Source organism: Lissotriton vulgaris, chromosome 4_1, assembly GCF_964263255.1.
Source record: "Lissotriton vulgaris chromosome 4_1, aLisVul1.2, whole genome shotgun sequence".
Lineage (NCBI taxonomy): Eukaryota > Metazoa > Chordata > Amphibia > Caudata > Salamandridae > Lissotriton > Lissotriton vulgaris.
The window spans coordinates 1,066,092,927-1,066,119,333 of NC_141691.1; the positions used below are offsets into that span (position 1 = coordinate 1,066,092,927).

General features: G+C 44.4%; 1 protein-coding gene across 1 annotated transcript in view; it reads left to right on the forward strand.

Moving 5' to 3' along the window:
* The first annotated feature begins 8,270 nt into the window (after window positions 1-8,270).
* Window positions 8,271-26,407, forward strand: part of ANKRD33B (ankyrin repeat domain 33B) — a 316,496-nt gene continuing 298,359 nt past the window's right edge. The window contains exon 1 of the mRNA XM_086966908.1: window positions 8,271-10,264. Within this exon, the coding sequence (XP_086823034.1) occupies window positions 9,686-10,264 (579 nt within the window). The 5' untranslated portion in view covers window positions 8,271-9,685. The remainder of the gene's footprint in view (window positions 10,265-26,407) is intronic.

The following is a 26,407-nucleotide window of genomic DNA, read 5'->3' on the forward strand; positions in this document are numbered from 1 at the left end:
CACTTTCTGTAGTGGACAATGGGTTAATGACTCTGTCCTCCAGAATATATTCGTTGGACAATATTGTATCTTCTGCCTTTGACATAATAGACAGAGACTTGCTAATGTTACAGCATGGCCAATCTCAATTACGTTCTATTGTACAATTAGGCTGGATGCTGCAAAATCTTTCTTCAGGCTATGTGCCTTGGCGTTTAATCAACACGACGTCATTGTTTTCCATTTTTAACCTTCCTGATAAACAAATCAGTTTGGCACAGAAAGAAGCAGACTATACAATCCTGAGCATCGAAAAACGTGAGAGATTACCATTGACAATGTCAGAGAGTCCTGTCATTGAATGGATAATACACGGAATTATCACTATTCTGATAACAACTTTCCGATTTAAAAAGTGCCTTGAATACATACCTACTGGCCAGTATGAACGATTGGGTAAAGGATATGTTAAATCAGCATGGAAATTACCATACACACATTCATGCTATAGTGACAGCGACAAAAATGTATTTCTTAGTGGTGAAAACTGTAAACATTCACTAAGCGGTATACTTTTGTGTCAGGGTATTAATTTACACGGAGCCTGTGAAGGTAGTTCTAACAACCGTTCATGCCACCAGCTTGTCACACCTGCAACTCAGATAGAGCCCTTCTTTATGCAACTCGCGAATGGGAGTTACATTCTAAGAACGGATCACAGATGTTGTGGCCTTGTGCCAGGGAAAAGTTATCTCGTAAGCGTAACTTCCATGGTCAAATGCTGTATGCAAGCATTGTTCCCGAGCGGTAAGCATGAGCGGGAAATCCGTTACGCTCGCGGATTTTGCGGATTTTTGGGAAATCCGCAATCCGCGAATTTTGCGGATTTCCCGCAAAATCCGCAAAAAAAAATCCGCGAGCGTAACGGGTTCAAAAGTTGAACCCCCACTCATGCAACTATTTTACAATGGCGCCAGCAAGCTGCCAGCGCCGTTGTAAAATAGTTACAAAGTTAGCTTGCACAGGAACCACTAGATAAAACGAAGCAGGTGCTGCTTTATTTTATCTAAGTGCTTCCTGTGCAAGCTAACTTTGTAACTATTTTACAACGGCGCTGGCAGCTTGCTGGCGCCATTGTAAAATAGTTACAGGCACAGCCTCACACAGGTCACTCAAAGGACCCCTGCGCCCTTCAGGGCGATTGCATAGTAACACACACATGGTCACTCGAACTAGTTGCTCAAATTCAGTGACTCATTCATTAGCCCAAAAACAATCCTGAGCGTCTTCGAGGCTGGACAGGTGTGCCTCTTCCCAAATCTACCATGGAAAATCAGCTGTGATGCTGGGTAGAGGGCGGCCTTTGCATGGTCGCTCGAACTAGTTGATGCTCAAAATCAGTGACTCATTCATTAGCCCAAAAACAATCATGAGCGTCTTCGAAGCGGGACAGGTGTGCCTCTTCCCAAATCTACTGTGGAAAATCAGCTGTGATGCTGGGTAGAGGCCTTTGCATCCTTGACTTTCATGAGCGCAATCCCCGTGCTGTTCCTGTGGCCAGGAGCTTCTTTCTCTTCATATAATTGTGTTCGCACGGGTTGCTGCAAGTTCGCACGCGTTTTGTACAATTTCGCAATTTGCGAAATTGTACAAAACCCTCGCGAACTTGCAGAAACCCGTGCGAACATAAAAAAAAAAATCCGCAAATTTGCGAGAATTCGCGGATTTTGCGGTTCGCGAGTTTGCAAATCCGCAAAATTTGCGAACGCGAGATTCGCAAAATTCGCTCATGTCTACCGAGCGGGCCTGGAGACATATAGACTCCCATCTGGCCTCGTCTGAATCTCTATTCTATACGAATTGATACTTTAAGCAAAATGAAGTCTGTGCTTTTGTAGACAACAGTGCCCATAACGTCATCAAAAGAGACGTATGATCTCCTAGTTGCAAGGACAGCTACGGAGGTTCAGGACCTTTTATCAACAAATTGCCCCGTGCATTTCGTAGAAATGTTGAGCCAACTCCTTAACATGTCTAGTGCCACTGGCATCCCAGGCATATTTAAGATGATTTTTACGGGACTGCTAACACCATTTCAAGCAATTCTGGGAATCGTTCCAAATTTTGTCCACTCCTATTTTTGGGACTTGTAGCAGGGATTTTATTTTTGACCCCCCTGCTTCGTTATGGCAAGCCACAGCTCAGACATGACTCTTATGGGAATGGAAGAGACAATCCTAGCAATGCGCTACCGGGACAGAATAACTAGAGTCCTTGGATTGGCCAGGCTGAGAGATCTAAACATGACCTGGTTCCTTTCATTCAGACCGATATGACAAAATTGCATCTTACCTGTACTACGATGTATGCTATGCGGAGATGAGTTGCGTGTTGGACATCTGTCTTTCACTTCCATCAGCAGTACCAATGGATATCGATACTTTTCTAAGTCCGATAACGGCTCACGCATTGTGTTGTCCCCAGCGGCTACCAATCCTGATGACGGCATTCGTTGAGACTCCTATGCTACGACTAGGTGGTAACAGTGGAGCGAGTGACAAAAGCAACATCACCCAGGTACGACCTTCTGTGAGCATTGCTGATCCCGACTATGATGACAGCAACCATTCTCACACCTGCCAAGTTACAGCACTATCGAATTTGGTCGAACTGTCAGCTGATTTTGTAGACAAATTCTTTGAGAGCCTGTCTGATATGATGTTCTCACCCGAACAGAAACAATAACTTTAGAGAAGCATTCCGACACACAGCGTTCCCATGAACTCTGAATTCGGCCTTCAGTTTTGAACAACAAAAACTGCTAAAAGCGTTTGAACTCTAATTTCCCCGTTCAAGCAATAATTCTTTTGAATTGAACATTTTTTAATATTCACCTTTTTTTTTGGCACGAAAAATTCTTTGCTTAAAGTAAAAACTATTCTTAGAGAACAGAAGCTTCAACTTCTATTTCTAAATACACCTAGAGACATAATAACTTTACACCAGCCTCTAGCACATTTTATTGCAATGCATTTATATATGATGAAATTATCTCGCCCTTCTTCTGTTTCAGAGATATTTCATGAGTAATTCTTTTTGCATAATCGTTCATTGATTTCATATGCTATAATTTTTTAATGATTTCTATGCTTCAAAAACGTACAGTACCTACATTTTCACGTATTACAAATACGCCTATTTCAAATGCATATATGTATTTTGGGGTGGGCAATGTTACACATGTATTTTATTGCTCTAGTTTTAGTAATTTGATGGACATGAATTCGTGGAGTGGGTGTAGCGTTCTAATCTAGGACCCTGATCGATACTGTGACCTTATGCCCCTATTCGGCTATAAATCCATTTATTCCCTATATTGGCATAACCGTTCAAGTGCAATATTCAGAAACTAGTCTCTAGCCTCACACGAACAGAGCCACATTTCACAATAGCTTTCTCTGCCACTTCCTTTGCAACCAATTAGTGCAATGACATAGCAGAAGTTACTATCTGAGATTCCTAGATTAACACTCCGAGTTCTTCAACAAGATAAAAACTCAGCAACCTGGAAATCCCCGCTTGCTGTGTTTTGATTAGTAATAGAACTCTAATGAGCACTGATAAACGATCACTTCCTAGTGACATCTTTATTGACGTCTTATGTCCCAAAACTTACGTCAAACAAGGCACCTTTCAGGTATAAATATTACCAACGTTGCCTTAAGCAAACGCTGTGTTGCTGTCTGCCGTTGTTTCGTGAAGCTGATGCTGCCAGCTATCTCGCTGCTGCTGAAGAAGCTGTCATGCTGATGATACCATAGCTGCTATCGCTACTGCTTTCGCTGCTAACTAGTGAACGATGGTGTGGTGAACTTAGTAGCTGAACAGCCGTCCCCTGCAAGAGCCCAGCAGATGCAAGCTGTCCGCGGACGCTGCCCCTCCTCCTCCTCCTTGACGCGCTGAGAAGAGACGCTGTCTTTCTCCTGCAGACAAAATCCAGCTCCGGCGTTTCTAGTCTACCCTTGCGGGTGACTGGGATACCGAGTCCTGAGGGAGATACCAGACCTCCATCATTCTATTCCAGAGGTATGGTGTTGACTAAACCCTTAGAGAGAATTCTTGAAGCAAACCTTGGCAAAACCAACTTAACTTAGAGCTACTTACTTACTCCCCTCCCAAGTATTAGGCTTAGGTCAGGTACACTGGGGTAGGCGTAGTTAGAAGCACCAGTTGAGTATTTTAGCCTAATGTATATATGAATGTATATATGTTTTATTCATTTTAAACCATTGTATGGCTAAGAAACCATATCAATGCTTTTACGGTATTATTTTGCAATACTTATCTTACTGTACGTACTTTTTATAATAACAAGTCTTGCAATTGTGGCAATTCATTTCTCTTGTACGAGAAGAAAGACTGTTCAATAAATGTTACCCTTTATTGAAAACGCCCGTCTCTCTATTCTCTACATATTGTGAAAGTAAACTGCACAACCACTGACTGAGTAAAATAACTGTCTATTGTTTCACACGACCCTAGAGATTGACTCTTGATCTGAGGAGCAAAGTTGTCATGTTGCACGGTTGTTGGAAAACTGAATCCCTTCTTGGCTGTGCCAGGGAAGCTGATCACTTCCTATTTCAGTCAAGAAAGTTTCCAGTGACCTCTGAGCTAGTTGGTAACAACCCCAATTAAGTTTAGCATAGTCAGTGGAGGCCTGGAAGATCCGCACTTCTACGTCGATACTACTGTTTATGTTATTCCAATGCGCAGGGCCTATTGGGAAAATAGGAACTACACTACACTAACACTTGTAACAATGAAATGTGCACAGCTTCACTTAAGGTGTATACTATTTTATCATGTCATCTGCCTCACCACTCAGTCATCGTGTTACCAAATGACTTGGTGTCACCCGGATACAACTTTTCATTTGCATATGTTTACTTTTATGTGTTTCAAATTTTTCCTCAATTGTTTTAAATTAGGACTGCAAAGCCAAAAGAGCACTGATTTAATTAATGAAAACTCAGGCCCGGAAACAAGGTGCTTGAGTGGCATACAGTTGTTTGCCAACCTCTGATATTTGACTAAAAGATGCCGAACTAAAGTTATTGTAATGCATGGCACTTAGCCAGCTGTTAAATGACACCTGTTTTTTCAACATGCTATATGTACTTCTGGGTTCAACTCCTGGCCTATGTAATTGTGTGGCTGCCCCATATGTGGAAAAAAAGAAGTAGAATCGAATAATTCTAGTGGCTGCATTCTGCCTAGAGATTAAACCATTAAATGCTCTCTGAATTGTGCACTACAGTGAATGTTTTTGTTTACCAATAAAAGAAGATCCTCAAAGGTGTGACGCTTTGCAAGTACTATGTGCAGCTGTTTAAGTCTTCTTTGGTGCTGGATGTCTGTCTTGGAAGACCTCTTAAAGAGAAAGCACAAAATTTCTTGATAAGTTGCATGTAATTGCAAACCATGTGTGACATATTCTGCGTTGTAGCAGGGAGAGTATGTGGTGCATCAGAAATGGTGCCATGTTTGCCTTTATAGTTACCGGTGAGAACAACTGAAACTTTCCTCTGTCAGGACACATGTTCCCAGCTTGAGAGCTGTACTACAATAATGATCCCCCCCACCAGCCCTCATTTTCTTTAGCTCACCACTTTTCAAGTCCACCAGCCGCCACTGATTAAAATCACTGTTAATCAAACATACATCAAATACCTATTCATCAATATATTCCTGCACTCACATTGCATAAAATTACAAATTGATCAGATTTATCTGACTGTCTTTCCTATTTGGACAACGTATTTCCTCCTCCATCTTTCCCTTGTCAGTTACATATTCTCAAGGTTCTTTCCAACAAACCTTCTCCCTTCTATTCCACATACTCAGCAGAAAACTTACTTTGGTTCTCTTTCATTTCTTTTATTCGCGGGGTGAAGCTAACAGACTCCCTGCTTGCATTCACATCATCAGTTCCTCATTTTTGTTATTATGGGCCCGATGTAGGTCGGTCGGTAACGTCCGAAAATCGGTATTTTCGGCCGTTACCGATCGGTAAATAGGCGAATGGTATGTAGGGGGCATTATTTTACCGAATCGGTAAAATTACCGATTCAGTAATTTTACCGATTCGGTAAAATAAGTAATCTGTAAATTTACCGATTCTGAGCCACCCATATGTAGGTGGGACTCTTCAGAGTCCCAGGAGCCTTAACGAATCGGTATTTTACCATCAAATCCAATTTGATGGTAAAATACCGATTCCGGTGTGCATGCACATGTGTGCATGCACACCTATGCCATGTGACAGGCAGACCTGCCCTTAGGGCAAGTATGCCTGCCACATGGCACCCGTGCCTGTTTTGGGGGTGCCAGAGGGTGTCAAAGTGACACCCCCTGCACCCTTGTGTGAATCGGTATTTACCGATTCGGTAAATACCGAATCGGTAATGCCCATTCATTCCTATGGGCTTCATACCGAATCGGTAATGCCCATTCATTCCTATGGGCGTCAAAGCCTATAGGAATGAATGGGCATTACCGATTCGGTATTTACCGAATCGGTAAATACCGAATTCATCCGATTCGGTATTCCAGCACATCTGGAATACCTACATGTCGGACCCATAGATTTACCGATTTTAAATTACCGAATCGGTAAAATTCGGTAATTTAAAATCGGTAAATCTTTCCTACCTACATCTAGCCCTATATTCATTATTGCTCCCTTTCATCTCCTTTAACTTTTCTTTTGATCGCACTCCAATCACATTTTGAATCGTATTTTATAAAGGCAACATGTAACAATCCCACCATCCACAGAACCTCACTCAACCGATTCCATTATATTTTCTACCTTCGCCAATCTCGCCATTGGTCTCATATAAGCGACAGAACAAAAGTTTGCTTTTCTGATGCAGTTATCTCCTATACTTCTCACAAAATTGACATTAGCCTCATAGCGATTCTACACGTCCTGTACCCTGTGGACCCACCTTCACATTCACAACCACTGCTTACCATCAATCATATCTTGTATCTGGACACGTAGATTTCCGGCCTCTCCTCCGAATCTATCTTTTTTGTTGTCCACCAGGCCATTTAAATACCCTCTTGTCTTTGATAATATCACCCACCCGAGGAGACGCAGATTGCCTCTCTATTAGCTCCACTCTCCGGCATGAACGCCATTGTGAACAGCCTTCCCCTGTACTCTATAACACGCAATGTTTCAATACATTCAGCCTACAGCATATTTTTATCCTGTTCCCTTTCTCATATTCCTTTTTTCTCAAGTATATTCGCCCCCACTGCTGTGAATTACAATAACCTCGTTGGCTGGCTCTGCCCAAAAATTCTTGGAAAGTGGTTAACAATAAAGATTATTGTCTGAAAAAGTACCATTGATTAACAACAAAAAGAAAGACTTTAGATAGGAATATTTAGATCCTGAGTGATTACAGCTATATGCAATAGAAGCTTGGATATATGAAAAAAACAAAGAGATAAAATACATTTTTATCTTAAAAGGCAGACACTGGCAGTAGACAAGTTCAGTCCCTTTACCGTGAAATTATCATGAGTGAATCACAAATTTCGAGGCTCATCCACAGTAAAAAAAAAAAAGTACAAAACTAGGTGATCCAAAATCAAAAAATATGAGCGGATTTGATGGGCAGAACCCATTGCCTTAGAAATACTCTAAGGAAATATGGATTGACTATCGCTTTTGTAAACAGAAATTAAGAAGATGCCAATATAGCCGTAAAAATCAAAACAACTATATAGTGAAAAGTGCACTTTGTAAAATCAGTTTTTTTCCTAAATAGAAAAAAAAGAATGGAAAAGAGATATTGGCAGATTTCACAAAGGCATGTGGCATTTTAATTTCTTAAGGCATGTGCATTTCTAAAATGATAGGCTGCACGAAAATACGTAATGGTAGTGGTTACCCTTTAAATATATTGTGTAAAACGCTAGACTTTAATAAACAAGTAACCTTAATAAAAAGTACAGTGTGTAGACAGAGCCAACATCAGGGGGTTGCTTGTTAGGTACCCGCTACATGTGTGCATTCGTCTTCCCCGTTTGAAAATCGCTAACAGGACAGCTGCTTGTCTTTCCTGTTTAAATCTCTTATAAAATGGACCCATGATGTCAACACGCTAAGCCGGGGCCTCAATCTTCTCAGAGATTCTGATCGGATTACGGGCTGGGACTTTTGCACCAGTCTCTCTAGCCCACCATTTCTCTGCCCTCCTGCACCTTCAATACTTGCACCGTAACGTCGCTTTACCCTTGGTTTTTTTTACTTCCAAAGATGGCATCATGTGAAAATGAGTTTTCGGGACTTTTGTTGTCATGGCGACTGCATCATCTGGCTTGGATGGACCGCAGAAAGTTTATCTGAATTTGTAGACGGTGGGAAAATATTCGGCACTGGTAACATTTCAGCTTGGTGAAAAGGAGATATTGCTGTTGTCTGTGCGAAAGCACATCCCTCCTCTTCGGAAATCCCTTTCTCCGGCTGTTTCAACGTCCGGCTGTTCAGGACATCTGCTAGCGGCGCTTTTATTGGAGTTCTTTCGTTTTGCTTTTGAAAATAAACAGCTAAGACAAGCTGTTTTACCCTGAGGCTTTCAGCGGTGGGAGACCAGTCCATGGATGTGCTGCGGCCCGTGGTGCTGATCGCTGAGTCCATGATTCTTTGGCTTTGCCCCTCGTGTCCTCTCTTTTGTGGAGGGAGCGCATATAGAGGTCAACCCGCTGGAGGGTAGAAGAGGCCAGGCCCAGCTTCCTGGAAATGAGAAGCGGTGCTGCCAACAACTCCTCCTGGGGAGCGACCTTTCAGCTTTACCGCCTGAAGAAGAGAACGCGTCCAAGCGGCCAACATAGTGTCAGGAAATGACTCCTCGCTGGAAAAGAAGCCAAGTCCTCCTCCGGCCCTCCTGTTGAGGGAGGGTGGGGGCGAGAGCACAAACATTTAGGGTTCTGGGACTCTGGTTCAGCTTACAATCCTTTCCACTATTCTAAAAGTGTTGAAAGCCGGATGATTGTACCCCGAGGAACCTTTAGAAAAGGGAAGGAGGTGTTATGCTGCCAAACCTTTGGCCCTCCTTGTCCCTGAGGGGAGGAGGCGATTGTCTGATTCTGGAGTCTTAAGGGCGGAAGAGGGTGAGGTATTAGTACTTTCCCTTCCATTTCTAGGTGTTGGTGGTGGCGGTATGTTCTCTGTGGAGAGCGAGCTGCGCTGATTTTTGCCTCTGGCAAATTGTTGAAAATAGATTTATCAAGCTTCCACCCCATTCCAAACCCATTTGTCACTACTCAGGTGCATTTAGTTAGGGAATGGAGAAAATTAGTTAATTTTGCTTTTTTTTTTGCTTGTTAGTTGAATTATATGGTGTTTGCCACCTTCAATTTTCATTCAGAAACTATGGTTACAGAATTAATTTAGTCCCTCTGGGTAGCATCAGAAATGCCACTGAGGAGATTATACCCTCACTTTTTTTATTGGTTAGGGCGAGTTCCTAGACTTCTGTACTTTGTGCAAGCTTGATTGCTAAACACACACATTTTGCCCCAACCACAACAGAACATTTGGGGTTGGGTTGGGTTAGTGTGGTTGTTGTAGTTAAAGGACCTCTTATACGAGGATTGACAGGGAGCTAGAGGAAGGGATTTACTCATGGTGCTGCTTTCTGGGACCCGAGATGTTACAGCAGTAGTGAGTGGAGGAAGGAATAAGGTTGAAGCCCTCCTTCAAGATGTAGAAGAGGAAGATGAGGTGAGGGAAACAAGTGATCCCACAAGGTCAGGAGTCCTTGCTTGGCGTGGAGCTGCAGACCCTTTACCACAGCTCTTGGCTGCCATTCCTCCTCCAGCTGTGTTACGGCGCCAGTCCCGAAGCTCCAAGGGTCCCAGTGAGAATGCTGAGGATGAGGAGGACTATGAGGAGTACGATGACTTTTCCGACCTTCCAGACACTCGCAGCATCGCTTCTGATGACTCATTTTACCCACCGGATGTGGAACGGACGGCTTTTCGAGGGTCTCCAGGCCTGGATGATGATGATGATGATGATGAGGATGACGTGGAATGCGATGAATTTAACGAGGGCAGCTTCCGCAGCTGGGAGAGCGTGGAGAGCCCCGAACCACTGTCTGTCTTCCGAGCCTGCTGCACCAACAACCCAGTAGTGTTGAAGGCTCTGATCCGCCAGGGGGTGAGCGAGGCTGAGGTGCTGGAGACAGACCGAAACCGCCGGGTAAGAGACACCAGCTAGGGAATCTTCCAGCCTTATGTCAAGAGCAACCCCATTGAGAAAGGGGACTTCAGCATCTACTGTATAGAGTTTGGTTTTAAAGCCAAATTCCTGTAATTAGGGGCAGTGCACTGAGGCAGCATTGATACTGGAGTGACTGCAAGATTAAAACACATTTGCTCTGGTTAATTAACAAGTGCAATCCCTGGTCAAACTACCAGCTTGCAACTGACTAAATAGACGACAAATAATCAAATCCCAGAGCACTACTATGGAGATGTGAGGGGGGATGTCATCAGAGGATGACATATTAAGTAAACTCTGCCTACAGACAGTGCCCATAATTTCAAGGATTGGTCACCATTTCATCCTTTGCTTTGTATCTGAGAGCCTAATCAAAAAACAATGAACCCCATGTATCTCCCAGGAGTAAGATTACTCTGGGAAGAGTCACTTAAATTCGCAATTTCATCAAATTATTGTCGGTGTTATTAGCATTATTTGGAAATGTATCCAATGAAAGACACACCAAATCAAATTTTTTAAAGTATCCAGTGCGTACAGATAATCTATATTTTAGAATATGTTTCCAGAAATAAGTGCTGACAAAATAGCACATTGAAAATAAAGAATAACAAACAATAACACATACTAGAAACCTTTAGAACCATTTATTAACAAAAATAATAATAATAAGACTGTCAGACTAAGGATAAGCACCTGATACAAATTACAATGGCACATTAAAATAAATTGTACAATGATTGTCCGATGAGTCTGCAAGGGTTGTCCATCGTCATGGCTGGTGTGCTTGCTCAGTACGTCAATGCTTCATAGATGTAAAAGATATCCAATATAAATATATTAAAGTACCTAATCATCTACATAATAACAAGATTTCTACCAAATCAATTGAAGTCAAATTATTCCATTATGTTAAATACAAATGACAATTTTTTACGATTGTACGTAAATTCACCAAAATGCCAGGGGTAGCTGAAGTGCCATCACTTTTCATCATATGACAGACAGTAAGTGACATCACATGGCATTTGATAAATAAAAAAAACAGGAAGTGACATTATTGAAGTAAAACTAACAGGTATTCAATAACAATAGGAGAGGTAGGGAGAATGAGGCACTCTCTTAATCCCCGGTTAGTCATACAAAAAACAAGAAAAGAGAGGTCAGATCAAACACTTGATCAGTTTAGGCGTAAACTACATATACCACAATTCAGGGAGTCAACACAAGATTAGATTCTCACACCCGATTTGGGTGATAAAGAAAGCCCTCACACACTGACCTAGTCAGTGTCATGCTTCATCATCGGGCCCCACCGACAGAGGCCGAATGCCTCTGTGGTGTGCTTCGACGCCAGAAAGACTGCGGAGCAGGTTTTTTGTGTGGGGAGGGCGTGCTCTTGTTTACAGTGAGGTATTTAAAAGTGCCTAAAGCAAGGGTATCGAAAAATATATTTAATAAATGATCCCTGAGGCACAAAAATAAGGAGTATTATGTGTCTGTATTTATATGCCAAGGTTCAAGGTTGGTGAAATACAGAATATACTCAGTTCATTCCAGTCAACATGTTTCAGCCATAAGGGTGGTATATTACCGTGGCATTCATCAGGACTATACCCCGGCGGTATGGGTTCTCTAATCACCCACCCTAACCTGGGGACGTGAAAGTGAAAAGTAAAAAAAGGGTGAAAAAAGTGCAAAAAAGTTGTGGAAGAGTAAAAATACTCAATTCCAAAAATACTCCGTAATTTTGGAGTGTAACTGCACCTGAAAATAAGAAAAACACATAGACAGACAGAAGACAAACATAAGCAATGTTAATATGAGCCTTCCTGGCTAGTCACAGTGCTCCATGAAGTGTGACTCAAGTGGTACATCCCAAGGTAAACATAGATTTTATGCACCATCCAGATAGCCCCTAAGGATATTAGCAGATATCTCTGGGAAGTGATGTGCTAGAAAAGTGCTATTTACAAGAAAAACGATTAAAATGGGGGATATTAAAAAACGCGATTGCGTGTACTCCTTATGAAGGGATCAATGGACCTAAGAGGTCTGTGCCCCTTCAAATAAGTAATAAATGGTTCGTGGCTCACTTTCAAAAGGGGCGCTACTCGCACCATGGGTCTCGGGAGGGGGTCGGAGCGACCTGGCACATCCTAAGGACAGACAAAAATAATGTATACATATGGTACAATGGCGTCGCCCAAACAAGTACTTAGCTCTGGTCACAGAAGGCGTAGCAGTATGTGTGTCATCGTAACTCACGGCCTCAGCGCATCCGACCCGCTGATCAACCTAGTAGTGACCTTCAAACCGGACCCCGAAGATAGACAACCGGGGCCGGTAGAATTGTTTTTAAGCACAGCAGTCGCGTGTGCGCCCTACTTCCGGGAGGGCGTGTTAGGCCGAAAGAGAGGCTTGAAACGCACACGCCCACCTGCGTCTTGCTCAACGCGAGGCTTGGGATTCGGATGAAGGTTAGAGGCTTCGTAGTCGGCTAGGTCCAAAAGGACCGGACGCTTACTAACGCTGATGTTAATTATTATGCCTAACAGCACGTGGTGCATTAAATGCGGACCCTTACTACAAGGAACATAACTAAAAAAATGGTGAAAAAATGGTGTGCTTAAATTACCTGAAAAGGTAGTGGAAATTAAGCAGTTGGCAGAGCACCAGAGCCTTAGAGTGTGAAGGACCATTGTCACCCGTAATGCATACACTGCCTAACAATGAATACAGCTATGTTAGAGGCAATGCATTGTATATAGGGAAAATCCTATAAGTAGGGACTAATCTGTATGTGCACAAATAGTCCATGGAATGAATCATCATGGCTTTTTACAATATATGTAAACAAAACCGGTTGGTTGAGGTAGAGAATATTATTATCAAGACAGTACTGAGCTCCACGGAATGTCATCGTTGAGCCCATTGATATGGGTGCCCAGACGGTACACCCAACGTTGCTCCTTTTCAAAAAGTCTACTAGTGATGTTCGTTGAGCCCTTCACTTCCTCGATTACCGTCCACCTCATGTCATTCGTTGTGTGGTTCGTGTCCAAAAAATGGCGGCTCAGCTTGGTAGTTAGTTTTTTACATCGGACGTTGCTCCGGTGTTCGCAGATGCGTTGTCTTATTCTGCGCGTTGTCATGCCAACATACCGTAGCTGGCACGGGCACGTGATCAGGTATACCACGTTCGTGGTGTTGCAATTGGTATGTTCCCTTTGGGTCCATACCTTGCCCGCTTCCAATGAAAGGGTTTTGGTTGCCTCTGTCAGATGACAGACACTACAATTAGAGCACGGGAAATGCCCTACAACTTTGGGCATACCCCATGAGCTGGTGACTGTAGGTGTAGGTTCTGAGACTTTTTCTTTGGGACGGGTGTGCACAAGTGAGTCCTTGAGGCTGCGGCCCCTTTTGAAAGAAAATAGCGGTTTCTCCCAATTCTCTCTAAAAGAGGTCAGAATACTCCAATGTTTGTTAATGGTTTTCTTCATCAAGTTAGACAAACTGTTATATGTTGTGACACACGTGAGGGGTACTGTATTCTGGTTGATGACTTTCTCCTCTAAAAGTGCCTCCCTTGGTTGGTTCCTTGCTCTCTTGAAACCTTTGTTCAGGATTTGTGTTGGATACCCTCGGTCTTTTAATTTCTCAGTGAGGCTTAAGGACTGTTCTTTGAAGTCCGAGATGGAGGTGCAGTTACGCCTCAATCTAAGAAATTGCCCATAGGGGAGGTTTTCCTTCAGGGGGCGTGGGTGGAAGCTATTGAACTCGAGGAGGTTGTTTTTTGCGGTAGGCTTGTGATGTGTCTTGGTCACAAGGCCTGTTCCTTGCACAGAGATCTCAACATCCAGGAAGACAATCTCCGACCTACTCTTGGCGTTTGTGAACCGTAGATTCCGGTCAAGAGTGTTGATCCAGTTGAGAAATCGATCGAGATCAGTATCATTGCCAGTCCATAGTAACAGAATGTCATCTATGTAGCGCTTCCACAGAAGTACTGAAGATGAGAAGGGTTGGGAGGTGGGTAGGATGTGTCTCGCTTCAAAGTCAGCTACATACAAACCCGCCACACTTGGAGCAAAAATACTGCCCATGCTGGTACCCGAGCATTGAAGGTAAAGGTTGTCTTTAAAAGAGAAATAATTTTCTTTCAGGGCAATTGTTGCACATTCAATGATGAAAGTTTTTGGAGTTTGGAAATCCCATTCTATGGAGTCAAGTGATTCCCCCAGGACTCTGATCGTATCGTCCTGGGGGATACTAGTATATAGGCTTTCGACGTCCAGTGTCACGAGAGTGACTGAGTTTTCAGGGAAGGTGACATCAGATAGTAGACGTAGGAGACTCTTTGTATCCTTCAGATAAGTTGGGGTCGACTGCACTAAGGGTTTTATCTGAAGGATACAAAGAGTCTCCTACGTCTACTATCTGATGTCACCTTCCCTGAAAACTCAGTCACTCTCGTGACACTGGACGTCGAAAGCCTATATACTAGTATCCCCCAGGACGATACGATCAGAGTCCTGGGGGAATCACTTGACTCCATAGAATGGGATTTCCAAACTCCAAAAACTTTCATCATTGAATGTGCAACAATTGCCCTGAAAGAAAATTATTTCTCTTTTAAAGACAACCTTTACCTTCAATGCTCGGGTACCAGCATGGGCAGTATTTTTGCTCCAAGTGTGGCGGGTTTGTATGTAGCTGACTTTGAAGCGAGACACATCCTACCCACCTCCCAACCCTTCTCATCTTCAGTACTTCTGTGGAAGCGCTACATAGATGACATTCTGTTACTATGGACTGGCAATGATACTGATCTCGATCGATTTCTCAACTGGATCAACACTCTTGACCGGAATCTACGGTTCACAAACGCCAAGAGTAGGTCGGAGATTGTCTTCCTGGATGTTGAGATCTCTGTGCAAGGAACAGGCCTTGTGACCAAGACACATCACAAGCCTACCGCAAAAAACAACCTCCTCGAGTTCAATAGCTTCCACCCACGCCCCCTGAAGGAAAACCTCCCCTATGGGCAATTTCTTAGATTGAGGCGTAACTGCACCTCCATCTCGGACTTCAAAGAACAGTCCTTAAGCCTCACTGAGAAATTAAAAGACCGAGGGTATCCAACACAAATCCTGAACAAAGGTTTCAAGAGAGCAAGGAACCAACCAAGGGAGGCACTTTTAGAGGAGAAAGTCATCAACCAGAATACAGTACCCCTCACGTGTGTCACAACATATAACAGTTTGTCTAACTTGATGAAGAAAACCATTAACAAACATTGGAGTATTCTGACCTCTTTTAGAGAGAATTGGGAGAAACCGCTATTTTCTTTCAAAAGGGGCCGCAGCCTCAAGGACTCACTTGTGCACACCCGTCCCAAAGAAAAAGTCTCAGAACCTACACCTACAGTCACCAGCTCATGGGGTATGCCCAAAGTTGTAGGGCATTTCCCGTGCTCTAATTGTAGTGTCTGTCATCTGACAGAGGCAACCAAAACCCTTTCATTGGAAGCGGGCAAGGTATGGACCCAAAGGGAACATACCAATTGCAACACCACGAACGTGGTATACCTGATCACGTGCCCGTGCCAGCTACGGTATGTTGGCATGACAACGCGCAGAATAAGACAACGCATCTGCGAACACCGGAGCAACGTCCGATGTAAAAAACTAACTACCAAGCTGAGCCGCCATTTTTTGGACACGAACCACACAACGAATGACATGAGGTGGACGGTAATCGAGGAAGTGAAGGGCTCAACGAACATCACTAGTAGACTTTTTGAAAAGGAGCAACGTTGGGTGTACCGTCTGGGCACCCATATCAATGGGCTCAACGATGACATTCCGTGGAGCTCAGTACTGTCTTGATAATAATATTCTCTACCTCAACCAACCGGTTTTGTTTACATATATTGTAAAAAGCCATGATGATTCATTCCATGGACTATTTGTGCACATACAGATTAGTCCCTACTTATAGGATTTTCCCTATATACAATGCATTGCCTCTAACATAGCTGTATTCATTGTTAGGCAGTGTATGCATTACGGGTGACAATGGTCCTTCACACTCTAAGGCTCTGGTGCTCTGCCAACTGCTTAATTTCCACTACCTTTTCAGGTAATTTAAGCACACCATTTTTTCACCATTTTTTTAGTTATGTTCCTTGTAGTAAGGGTCCGCATTTAATGCACCACGTGCTGTTAGGCATAATAATTAACATCAGCGTTAGTAAGCGTCCGGTCCTTTTGGACCTAGCCGACTACGAAGCCTCTAACCTTCATCCGAATCCCAAGCCTCGCGTTGAGCAAGACGCAGGTGGGCGTGTGCGTTTCAAGCCTCTCTTTCGGCCTAACACGCCCTCCCGGAAGTAGGGCGCACACGCGACTGCTGTGCTTAAAAACAATTCTACCGGCCCCGGTTGTCTATCTTCGGGGTCCGGTTTGAAGGTCACTACTAGGTTGATCAGCGGGTCGGATGCGCTGAGGCCGTGAGTTACGATGACACACATACTGCTACGCCTTCTGTGACCAGAGCTAAGTACTTGTTTGGGCGACGCCATTGTACCATATGTATACATTATTTTTGTCTGTCCTTAGGATGTGCCAGGTCGCTCCGACCCCCTCCCGAGACCCATGGTGCGAGTAGCGCCCCTTTTGAAAGTGAGCCACGAACCATTTATTACTTATTTGAAGGGGCACAGACCTCTTAGGTCCATTGATCCCTTCATAAGGAGTACACGCAATCGCGTTTTTTAATATCCCCCATTTTAATCGTTTTTCTTGTAAATAGCACTTTTCTAGCACATCACTTCCCAGAGATATCTGCTAATATCCTTAGGGGCTATCTGGATGGTGCATAAAATCTATGTTTACCTTGGGATGTACCACTTGAGTCACACTTCATGGAGCACTGTGACTAGCCAGGAAGGCTCATATTAACATTGCTTATGTTTGTCTTCTGTCTGTCTATGTGTTTTTCTTATTTTCAGGTGCAGTTACACTCCAAAATTACGGAGTATTTTTGGAATTGAGTATTTTTACTCTTCCACAACTTTTTTGCACTTTTTTCACCCTTTTTTTACTTTTCACTTTCACGTCCCCAGGTTAGGGTGGGTGATTAGAGAACCCATACCGCCGGGGTATAGTCCTGATGAATGCCACGGTAATATACCACCCTTATGGCTGAAACATGTTGACTGGAATGAACTGAGTATATTCTGTATTTCACCAACCTTGAACCTTGGCATATAAATACAGACACATAATACTCCTTATTTTTGTGCCTCAGGGATCATTTATTAAATATATTTTTCGATACCCTTGCTTTAGGCACTTTTAAATACCTCACTGTAAACAAGAGCACGCCCTCCCCACACAAAAAACCTGCTCCGCAGTCTTTCTGGCGTCGAAGCACACCACAGAGGCATTCGGCCTCTGTCGGTGGGGCCCGATGATGAAGCATGACACTGACTAGGTCAGTGTGTGAGGGCTTTCTTTATCACCCAAATCGGGTGTGAGAATCTAATCTTGTGTTGACTCCCTGAATTGTGGTATATGTAGTTTACGCCTAAACTGATCAAGTGTTTGATCTGACCTCTCTTTTCTTGTTTTTTGTAAAACTAACAGGTACAAGAATAATAAAAACACAAAACTACTACTCCAGCTGATTACTGTCTAATACGGTTATAAACTACATATTAGCTAGTGTGTTGTCATGATTTGCTAGAAGCAAAGTCTTGATATGCCATGGCCAAGCTGTCATCTGCACAGATGCAACGATTTTATGCTTAACAAAGTCATAGGCAATTAGAGACTAAAATGCACAAGCATGCCCCAAATGCCCACGCGACCCTTAAATAGCCATGCATAAAAGTAATTTGGTCAGACAAACCCAACAGCCTCATAGTATGAAGTGTAGCTCCATATGCCACATACAGACTCTATGATGAGCAGGTCATTCAAGGTCATTAAGAACAAAGTCTCCGGTGAACTTTTTACATTTTGTTGTGTTTTGGTATTATATTTTGTGACTCTGCCCCACTGCTGTTTTATTGTTCTGCACTCTGCCTTAGAATCTCTATCTGTATTGTACTACTTGTTTTCATTCCGCCCGTTTTTCCCGCTGTCCAGACCTCCTTCCACCTTCCCCGCCACTCGGTCCCCTGCGGCCCCGCCCCCTCGTTCAAGCATTTGTCTTCGCTCCCAACTGCTCCTCCCTTATTAAGGCGCACCAAAGGCAAGCCCGTCTGTGCCTGTCCGCGCCCAGTGCCAGACCTCCTGGCCATCACGACACCTGACGCCGATAGGATGCCCACTTCCTCCAAGCTCTCAACATGGACCGCTCATCCACCTGCTTCCAGGCTACACCGAAGCGCACCCACGGACCTTTCTCCTGCGGAACTGCAGCTTCACCGGCCTCCAAGCCACCACCACACCCCCCGGGGCAAGACAAAAAAAACCTCAATTGCATATTACTCAACACCCTCTCCACACACCAGCACGCCATTGAACTCTGGGACCTACTCGACTCATCCTCACCTGACCTCGCCTTCCTGACAGAGACCTGGATGAATCATTTCTCTGCACCCGACATTGCCATTGCCATCCCAGACGGCTCCAAAATCACCCTCAGGGACCTCACCAACGGAGTTGGTGGAGGAATTGCCATCGTCCACAAGAACACCCTCAGGATCACGACCAACACAGGTGACACCCTCAGCGCTGCCGAACGCCTGCACTTCTAGATCCACATCATCCCAAACACCACCCTCAGAGGAACCCTCGCCTACAGACACTTGGACCATGGCCACAGTTCAGCGATGGTATCGCCGACCTCGTTAGCAGCACGCACACCCTTGCTTCCACAGACTACATTCTCCTCAGAGACCTGAACTTCCACCTTGAGAACACCAACGACAGCAACTCCGCCACCCTGCTTGACAACCTCGCCAACATCGGACTCAAACAGCTCGTCGCAACTCTCACCCACTCCACCGGTCACGTGCTCTCCCCCATCTTTTCCGCCAGCAGCGTCAGCTTCAGCCACACCACCGAGCTCCACTGAACCGACCACCGCTGTGTCCACTTCACCTTAGAGAAACCCACCACACATGACCACCCTCTACGCACCCCCCACCGCACTGGACCAAGGTCACCGAAGACCAGCTAATCGCCACCCTCGCCCAAAATCCACCAACCAACTCTGCAGACACTAACACCGCCGCCCACAACCTCAGGCAATGGATTGACGACTGCGCCAACACACTCGCCCCGATCAAGAAACCCTCCAACAGACGCCTTGACAGAAAAGCCACCTGGTTCTCCATTGACCTCCGGGTATCCAAACAGACCTGCCGAAGACTCGAGAGGAAATGGCACCACAAATAGACACCAGATAACAAAGCAGCCCACAAGAACGCCATCCGCAGGCACCACCAACTCATCCGAATCGCCAAAAGGACCTCCTTCAAGGAACGCATTGACAACAACGCACACAACAGCAAAGAGCTCTTCAACATTGTGAAGGAACTCTCCAACCCCAGCTCCAACTCCAACTCCATCGACATCCCACCATCGCAAGACCTCTGCAACTCCCTAGCCACCTTCTTCCACCGTAAAATTGCAAACGTCCATGACAGCTTCAACACCAAGACCCCCGACATCCACTGACACTTCAGAATCCCCGCCCCCCAGCCACACCAACCTCCTGCTCTCCTGGAACCACGTCAACGACGATGACACCATCAAAATCATGAGCACCATCCACTCAGGATCTCCGTTCGACCCCTGCCCACCCCACATCTTCAACAAAGCAAGCACCATCATCGCACCCCACCTCCGCAAAAGATCATTAACACCTCCTTTGAGACCACCACCTTCCCAGAAAGCTGGAAGCATGCAGAGATTAATGCCTTACTCAAGAAACCCAAAGCAGACCACAAGGACCTCAAGAACTTCAGGCCCATCTCCCTGCTCCCAAAGAGAACAATGCTCTGGACGCATCCCAATCGGGATTCAGCAGCAACCACAGCACCGAAACCGCCCTCATCGCCACCGCCGATGACATCAGGACCTTGCTAGAAAACGGCAAAACTGTGGCCCTCATCCTCCTGGACCTGTCGGTCACCTTTGACACCGTCTGCCACCACACCCTACGCACACGCCTCCACAACGCAGGGATCTGTGACAAAGCCCTGGACTGGACCACCTCCTTCCTCACCGGAAGAACACAGAGTGTCCGCCTCCCCCCCTTGCGCTTGGCAGCTACTAAGATCATCTGCGGCGTACACCAAGGATCCTCACTCAGACACTCTTCAACGTCTATATGGCACCGCTCGCCAACATCGTCCGATCGCACCACCTCAAAATCATCTCATACACCGACGACACCCAGCTGATCCTCTCCATCACCAATGACCCACCACCGCCAAAACCAACCTCCATGAGGGAATGAAGGTCATCGCCGAATGGATGAAGAACAGCCGCCTGAAGCTGAACTCAGACAAGACGGAGGTCCTCATCCTTGGATCCACCCCCTCCGCCTGGGATGACTCCTGATTGCCGGCCACACTGGGAGCTGCACTGACACCCACCGACCACGCACGCAACCTGGGAATCATCCTAGACTCATCGCTATCAATGACCCAGCAAGTCATCATACTCCTGCTTCAACACCCTCCGCATGCTCCGCAAGATCTACCAATGGATCCTGACCGAGACCAGAAGGACGGTCACCCAGGCACCCGTCAGCAGCAAACTGGACTACAGCAACGCCCTCTATGCAGGAACCACGGCCAAACTCCAGAAGCGACTCCAACGCATACAGAACGCCTCTGCACGCCTCATCCTCTTCATTCCCCGCCATAGCCACATCACAAAACACCTGAGAGACCTACACTGGCTCCCCGTCAACAGAAGGATCACCTTCAAACTCCTCACCCACACCCAAAAGGGACTCCACAACACCCGACCAGCATACCTCAACACACGACTCACCTTCTACACCCCATCCCGCCAGCTCCTCTCCGACGACCGCCGGCGGAAGATCGTTCTCCCACCTCGCCGCCAAGACTTGGAGCACCCTCCCCATCGACCTACGGCTGACCCAAGACCTACTGACCTTCAGGAGACGCCTCAAGACCTGGCTGTTCGAGCAGTAGCAACTCCCCGGCCCCCCACCCTCCCCCCCAGCTCCTTGAGACCCTCACGGGTGAGTAGTGTGCTTTACAAATGATTGATTGCTTGACATGTAGCACAAATAACTACATAGAAGTGGGAGGAATACCATTTTTACTTTTTGCCCTCTGAACCCATTTTTCACCCCACCCCATTGCTGAGGAAATCATGGTTGAAGTTCTGCATTGTTCTCACAAATCCATGTTCCACTGGAGTTGATTTTTGCAAAGGCAAGGCTATTTCTCTATGTTCACTCTCCACAACAGACGTTCTACTATTTGCATTCCTTATTGAGCTATGCATACTGTTTCCATACTAGACTGTAAATTCTATGCAGCCCATTACTCAGCCATGCAAAACTGACCCTGTATCGGGCTACGCAAAATCAGCAGACCCCTTTTTTCTTGTGCGTAATCTGCACAGAAAAAGCTTCAGGCCTTCCAGGACTGTATCAACTCTTTAGCCCCAGTACTTCCCTCCACAACCCTGCCTCAAACATAGATGAACAGCTACAGAAGTGGTTGACTGCAGCCAATCGGAATCACCTCTCTTCTGAGCCAATGACTCCTTTAGCAGAGAGGTTCTGCACCAGCAGCAGGTATCACTCTACCTCCACAGAACACCTCAGACCATCCTGAGGTTATGATGAACTCTATTTACAGAAACTCAAGTAGCCCATCGCTCGACCACGACATTATGCCTTTTAGTTACTCCCCTGCTCCCCACAAGGCGCGGTGGCCTGGGTTCAGGGTTACAGCATTTGAAGTGCAACCTGGCTCCTTTTGAATATTGAGTTTCACAGAGGCTTGAATTGTGCATTGAGTTACTCCAACGAATGATCATAATTTACACAGTTAAATAGAAGAAGAAACGTAAAGGGCTGCAATGATTCTAACACATTTTTTTAAAATAATGTTTCCCTACACAGATTATTTTGCTCTATTATAAACACAAATCTATGAACATGGCCAGCCACGTTTATAATTCTCTACGGTCTGAGCTTGACAGACTGTCAAACGTTGCACATAATAACCAGTGTAATAACCCAAGGGAAGCCCGGCCATGCTGGGGCACGAGGGGGCTATGGAAGGGAGATAATAGGTGAGCAGATATATTGTAGCAACTTCCAAGTTCACTCGACTGTACGGCATCCAGCCCAGCCACGGGCAGTTTTGTTTTAAAAGAGCTAAAAGGAAAGTGATAACGGGACCCACTTGTATTCACTGTGTTTGTGACTACAGGGGCCACGGTCACAAGGGCAGTGCCGGGGGTTACAAGGGTCGCAGTTACCGCCCCTGGTGACACCAAATTGACGCCTATGCATTTACTTAATCAAGCATCTTAAAATGACCAGAAAAACATTGTTATCAAGTCAAGCAGTTCCTAAGAATATGGAAAGTTTTAATTAAAGCGCCGATATTGTAGCACAAGCTTTCTTCAAAGGTCTTGATTCCGTACCATCAATTGCACCAAACTATGGGCTGGCTTGAGGGATCTTGGGTTACCAATTGACCTGGTACAACTTGTAGTTTGACTCCACCATAACAACTATGTCCAAGTCAGGAGGAGCACAGGTGGAAAGCTCACTAAAAGTAGAAGTGTCTCAAAGGGGATCTGTCAAGATTGTGTTTTGGCCCCAATTTTGTTTACTTTATACATGAATGGGCTAATCAATGCATTGTTTATTGTGGGGTGATCCCCCTAAACTAGCAGGCAGCCTAATCCCTTCTCTCCTCTTTACAGACAATACGTTGCTAATTTCAAAAACCCCTACGGGCATGCAGAACGTTTGAAATAGGTTTGTAAGAGACTGTAACGAATTCGATTTTTGATATGAACAGCTCCAAGACTGAGTTTATAGCTTTTAATCCTCATATGTCTTTTAAAGGGAAGTTGAGGCTGGGCTCGAATATTTTAGACCGTTTCAAGATTTTTGACTATCTTGGGGTCAAATTTAACTATTAATTTTACATGGCCTGCTTATATACAAACACGTATTCTTGTGCTCCAGCATGCAGATACCGCAATAGTTAAGAAATTAAATCGATCTGTCTTTCTCCCAATTTCTCCTGCAATAGAAATGTATTGTACCAGAGGGTAAGGCGCTGCTCTTTACGATTCTGAATTGCAGGCTTTGGAACAGACAAAGAGCCTTGTGGTGGTGGAAAATATATATTTAAGATCACTTTTAAATCTTCCAATAATTACGCCCCTGTTCTCGGTCTGGTTAGACCTTGGGCTAAAGAGCATTACATATATCACTGTATTAAAGGTTTTAGTGTTTTGGGTAAGACTTTGGACTAGAAACACACAGATCCCAGTCAAGAAAGCAGTAGCTGAATTACAAAATCTTGACAAACTAGCTGGGCGAGTGGTGTGGTTTAGGGAGGTCAAGCAGTGTCCGGTTAAATTGGAGATGGGGGAATTAAGGGAGGATCCAAAAATGATATCAAAAGAAGTGTTACCCCTTTTAAAAAACGGATTTTGGAATTATATTCAGGTACTATATTTTAATACTGCCGCTCCCGGCACTTTAACTGACAGGCTTTTGGATTTTAAATATTGCTTCCAGTTTGAAATTGTTCATTGGTGAACTAGAACCCCAACATGCACGTGCATTTTATTTACAATTCAGATTTGGGATTTTGCCTTTCAATGTTATCAAAAGTAAATGGAAGAATACTTGGTAACCCTGCTGTGTCCCATGTGTAACCTCAGCACTGAATCCTTAAAACACTTTATGTTTATCTGCCTCTGTTACACACAAATCATAAAAAGGTGAATCATTCCGGCATGCCGACTTTTCTTATTAGATGATCAGCAGAAGCTCTACGTGTGTTTAGATCTGTCACCACCAAATGGTTAGTGTTTACACTAACAAGATATTTGCTTTATGCTTGGCGTGCCAGGATTAATATCTTATCCACCAAATAAGTGAAATGGTTGTGATATGAGGGTGCTTTAAAGTGGTTTGTCTACTTTCAGTCTCTCTAAATCAAGAATGACATTGGAAATTGACCCTAATATAATTGGATGACTTAACATAATGGCTTACGAGCCATCCTGCCTGAAAATTAAAAGAGGTTATCTTTGAGCTATTTTAGCATTGTTGCAAGTATGATATGTTTTATTGCTTCTGTAATCAAGATGCTATTTATAAAATATTGTAATATTCTTATGGAATTAGTGTTTTTATGCGAATCGAATTAATGCTACTCAAATCTTCTCCTCCTGCTTGCACCCTCAGTAACGCTAGCCTAGTCATGAAGAAATGCCAGCAGGCTACTCTCTTTGGGTAGCTACCCTTTCACAACTCTCACACAACTCACCACATGGGAAATTTCACAGACTCAGTGACTTTGCATGCAGAATACTTTTCCTCAAGGATCAACATTATTAGAAACACCCTCAGCCTCCCTCCACAGTCATACACTCAACTCTAATCTGCTTTATTCAACTCTACCCATATCTGTCCCTCAGAACCATTCTGTACTCTCCTATCAGCCAAGCTACTCTGTGTGTCACCTAACCTGTTCTACCCACAACCACAAATCCACTTGCCTTCCCCTTCCAGAGTTCTAATCTGCCTCAGCTCGCTTCTCGCGTTCGCTCCTCTTGGGCCTTTTCCAAGGATATTTACAGTATGCTTTTACTTAGCCCCTGACAAGACACTCAGAGCCTCACTGCTCTTGTCCGTCCGACTACTGCCCAATCTTGCAAATTCCCTTTTCCTTAGAGCCAATCGTGTTTAATTGGCTAATGACCAAAATATCTTCCCACAATATGCTTAACCAACTAGAACGTGATGTTCACTAACTAAAACCTGCAGGAACTACCATCACACATGTATCCATGTTTTCACTTCCAAATCACAACCTCCTCCCTAGCCTCATTGTCTTTAAGTTACTCTTAACCCCCCAAAGTATTTGGTATCCCTTCTCAGAACACCCATTTGTTGTCTTGAAGCTCAAACGAGATAGTTATCTCCATGCCCTTGTGTCTTTTAATTTTATACAGTGATTACATATTTGCGCAATTTGCTAAGTTTTGAGTTCTTTTATTGTATTATTTTACTATGTGATTTTACGTTGTTTTTACGCTGATCCAAAGATGTTAATGTCTATCTCATGGTGGTAAGATCCACCCTTTTATGATTTTCACAAATCAAATAAAGTATTATTATTATTCATTGTCCTTGCAGTCTTTGCGCGGGATCTCACTATGCTAGGTTTACGGACATTACCTCAATCCGTATTTCAGCCATGGCTTTTTAGCGGCTTCATTATTATCTTTGAAGTTATTGTAATAATAATGACTTGCTTTAGTACAGGGCTAAATACTGGACTTTTCCCTTTTATAAGCGTTTTAAGAACAAATCGTGTTATAACATAATTTATGGTAGTCACGTTACTAACTTTTTGAATGATGGAGTGCTGATGATGCTAGTCAGCGTTCTGACTCTTGACCTATGCAATCCACAGCTGTCAGTAGCGAACATTCAATTCACTGTGCCATTCTACCGGCATATGTAGTTCATTTTTATTGTTGTTTGGTTGGTCGGTGTTCCTGATTGCTTAGTCCTGGGTCCCCTTTAGTTTTTGCTCGACAACGCCATACTTGATCTCACCCTTCGGTTTCTGCTAAGTGTACACAGATGACACACAAGCATTCTCCTTTCTTTTCAGACAGCCCACCGTTGAGCACACATTTCACATCGAGCCATTTATCTTTTCCACTGCCTCAGCCACCAAGTTGAAAGTGGTAAAAATCATTGTTTTCGACCACTTCCAGACCACAAAATCACGAACGAACACTCTAGGGACGAGTAAACTGGATTGCTGCAAGAGCTTGCATGTGGAAGTCCTACAGCACTCCATCTGTCTCACACTCTTCACTAGGTCAACCAAAGCCTTCACAG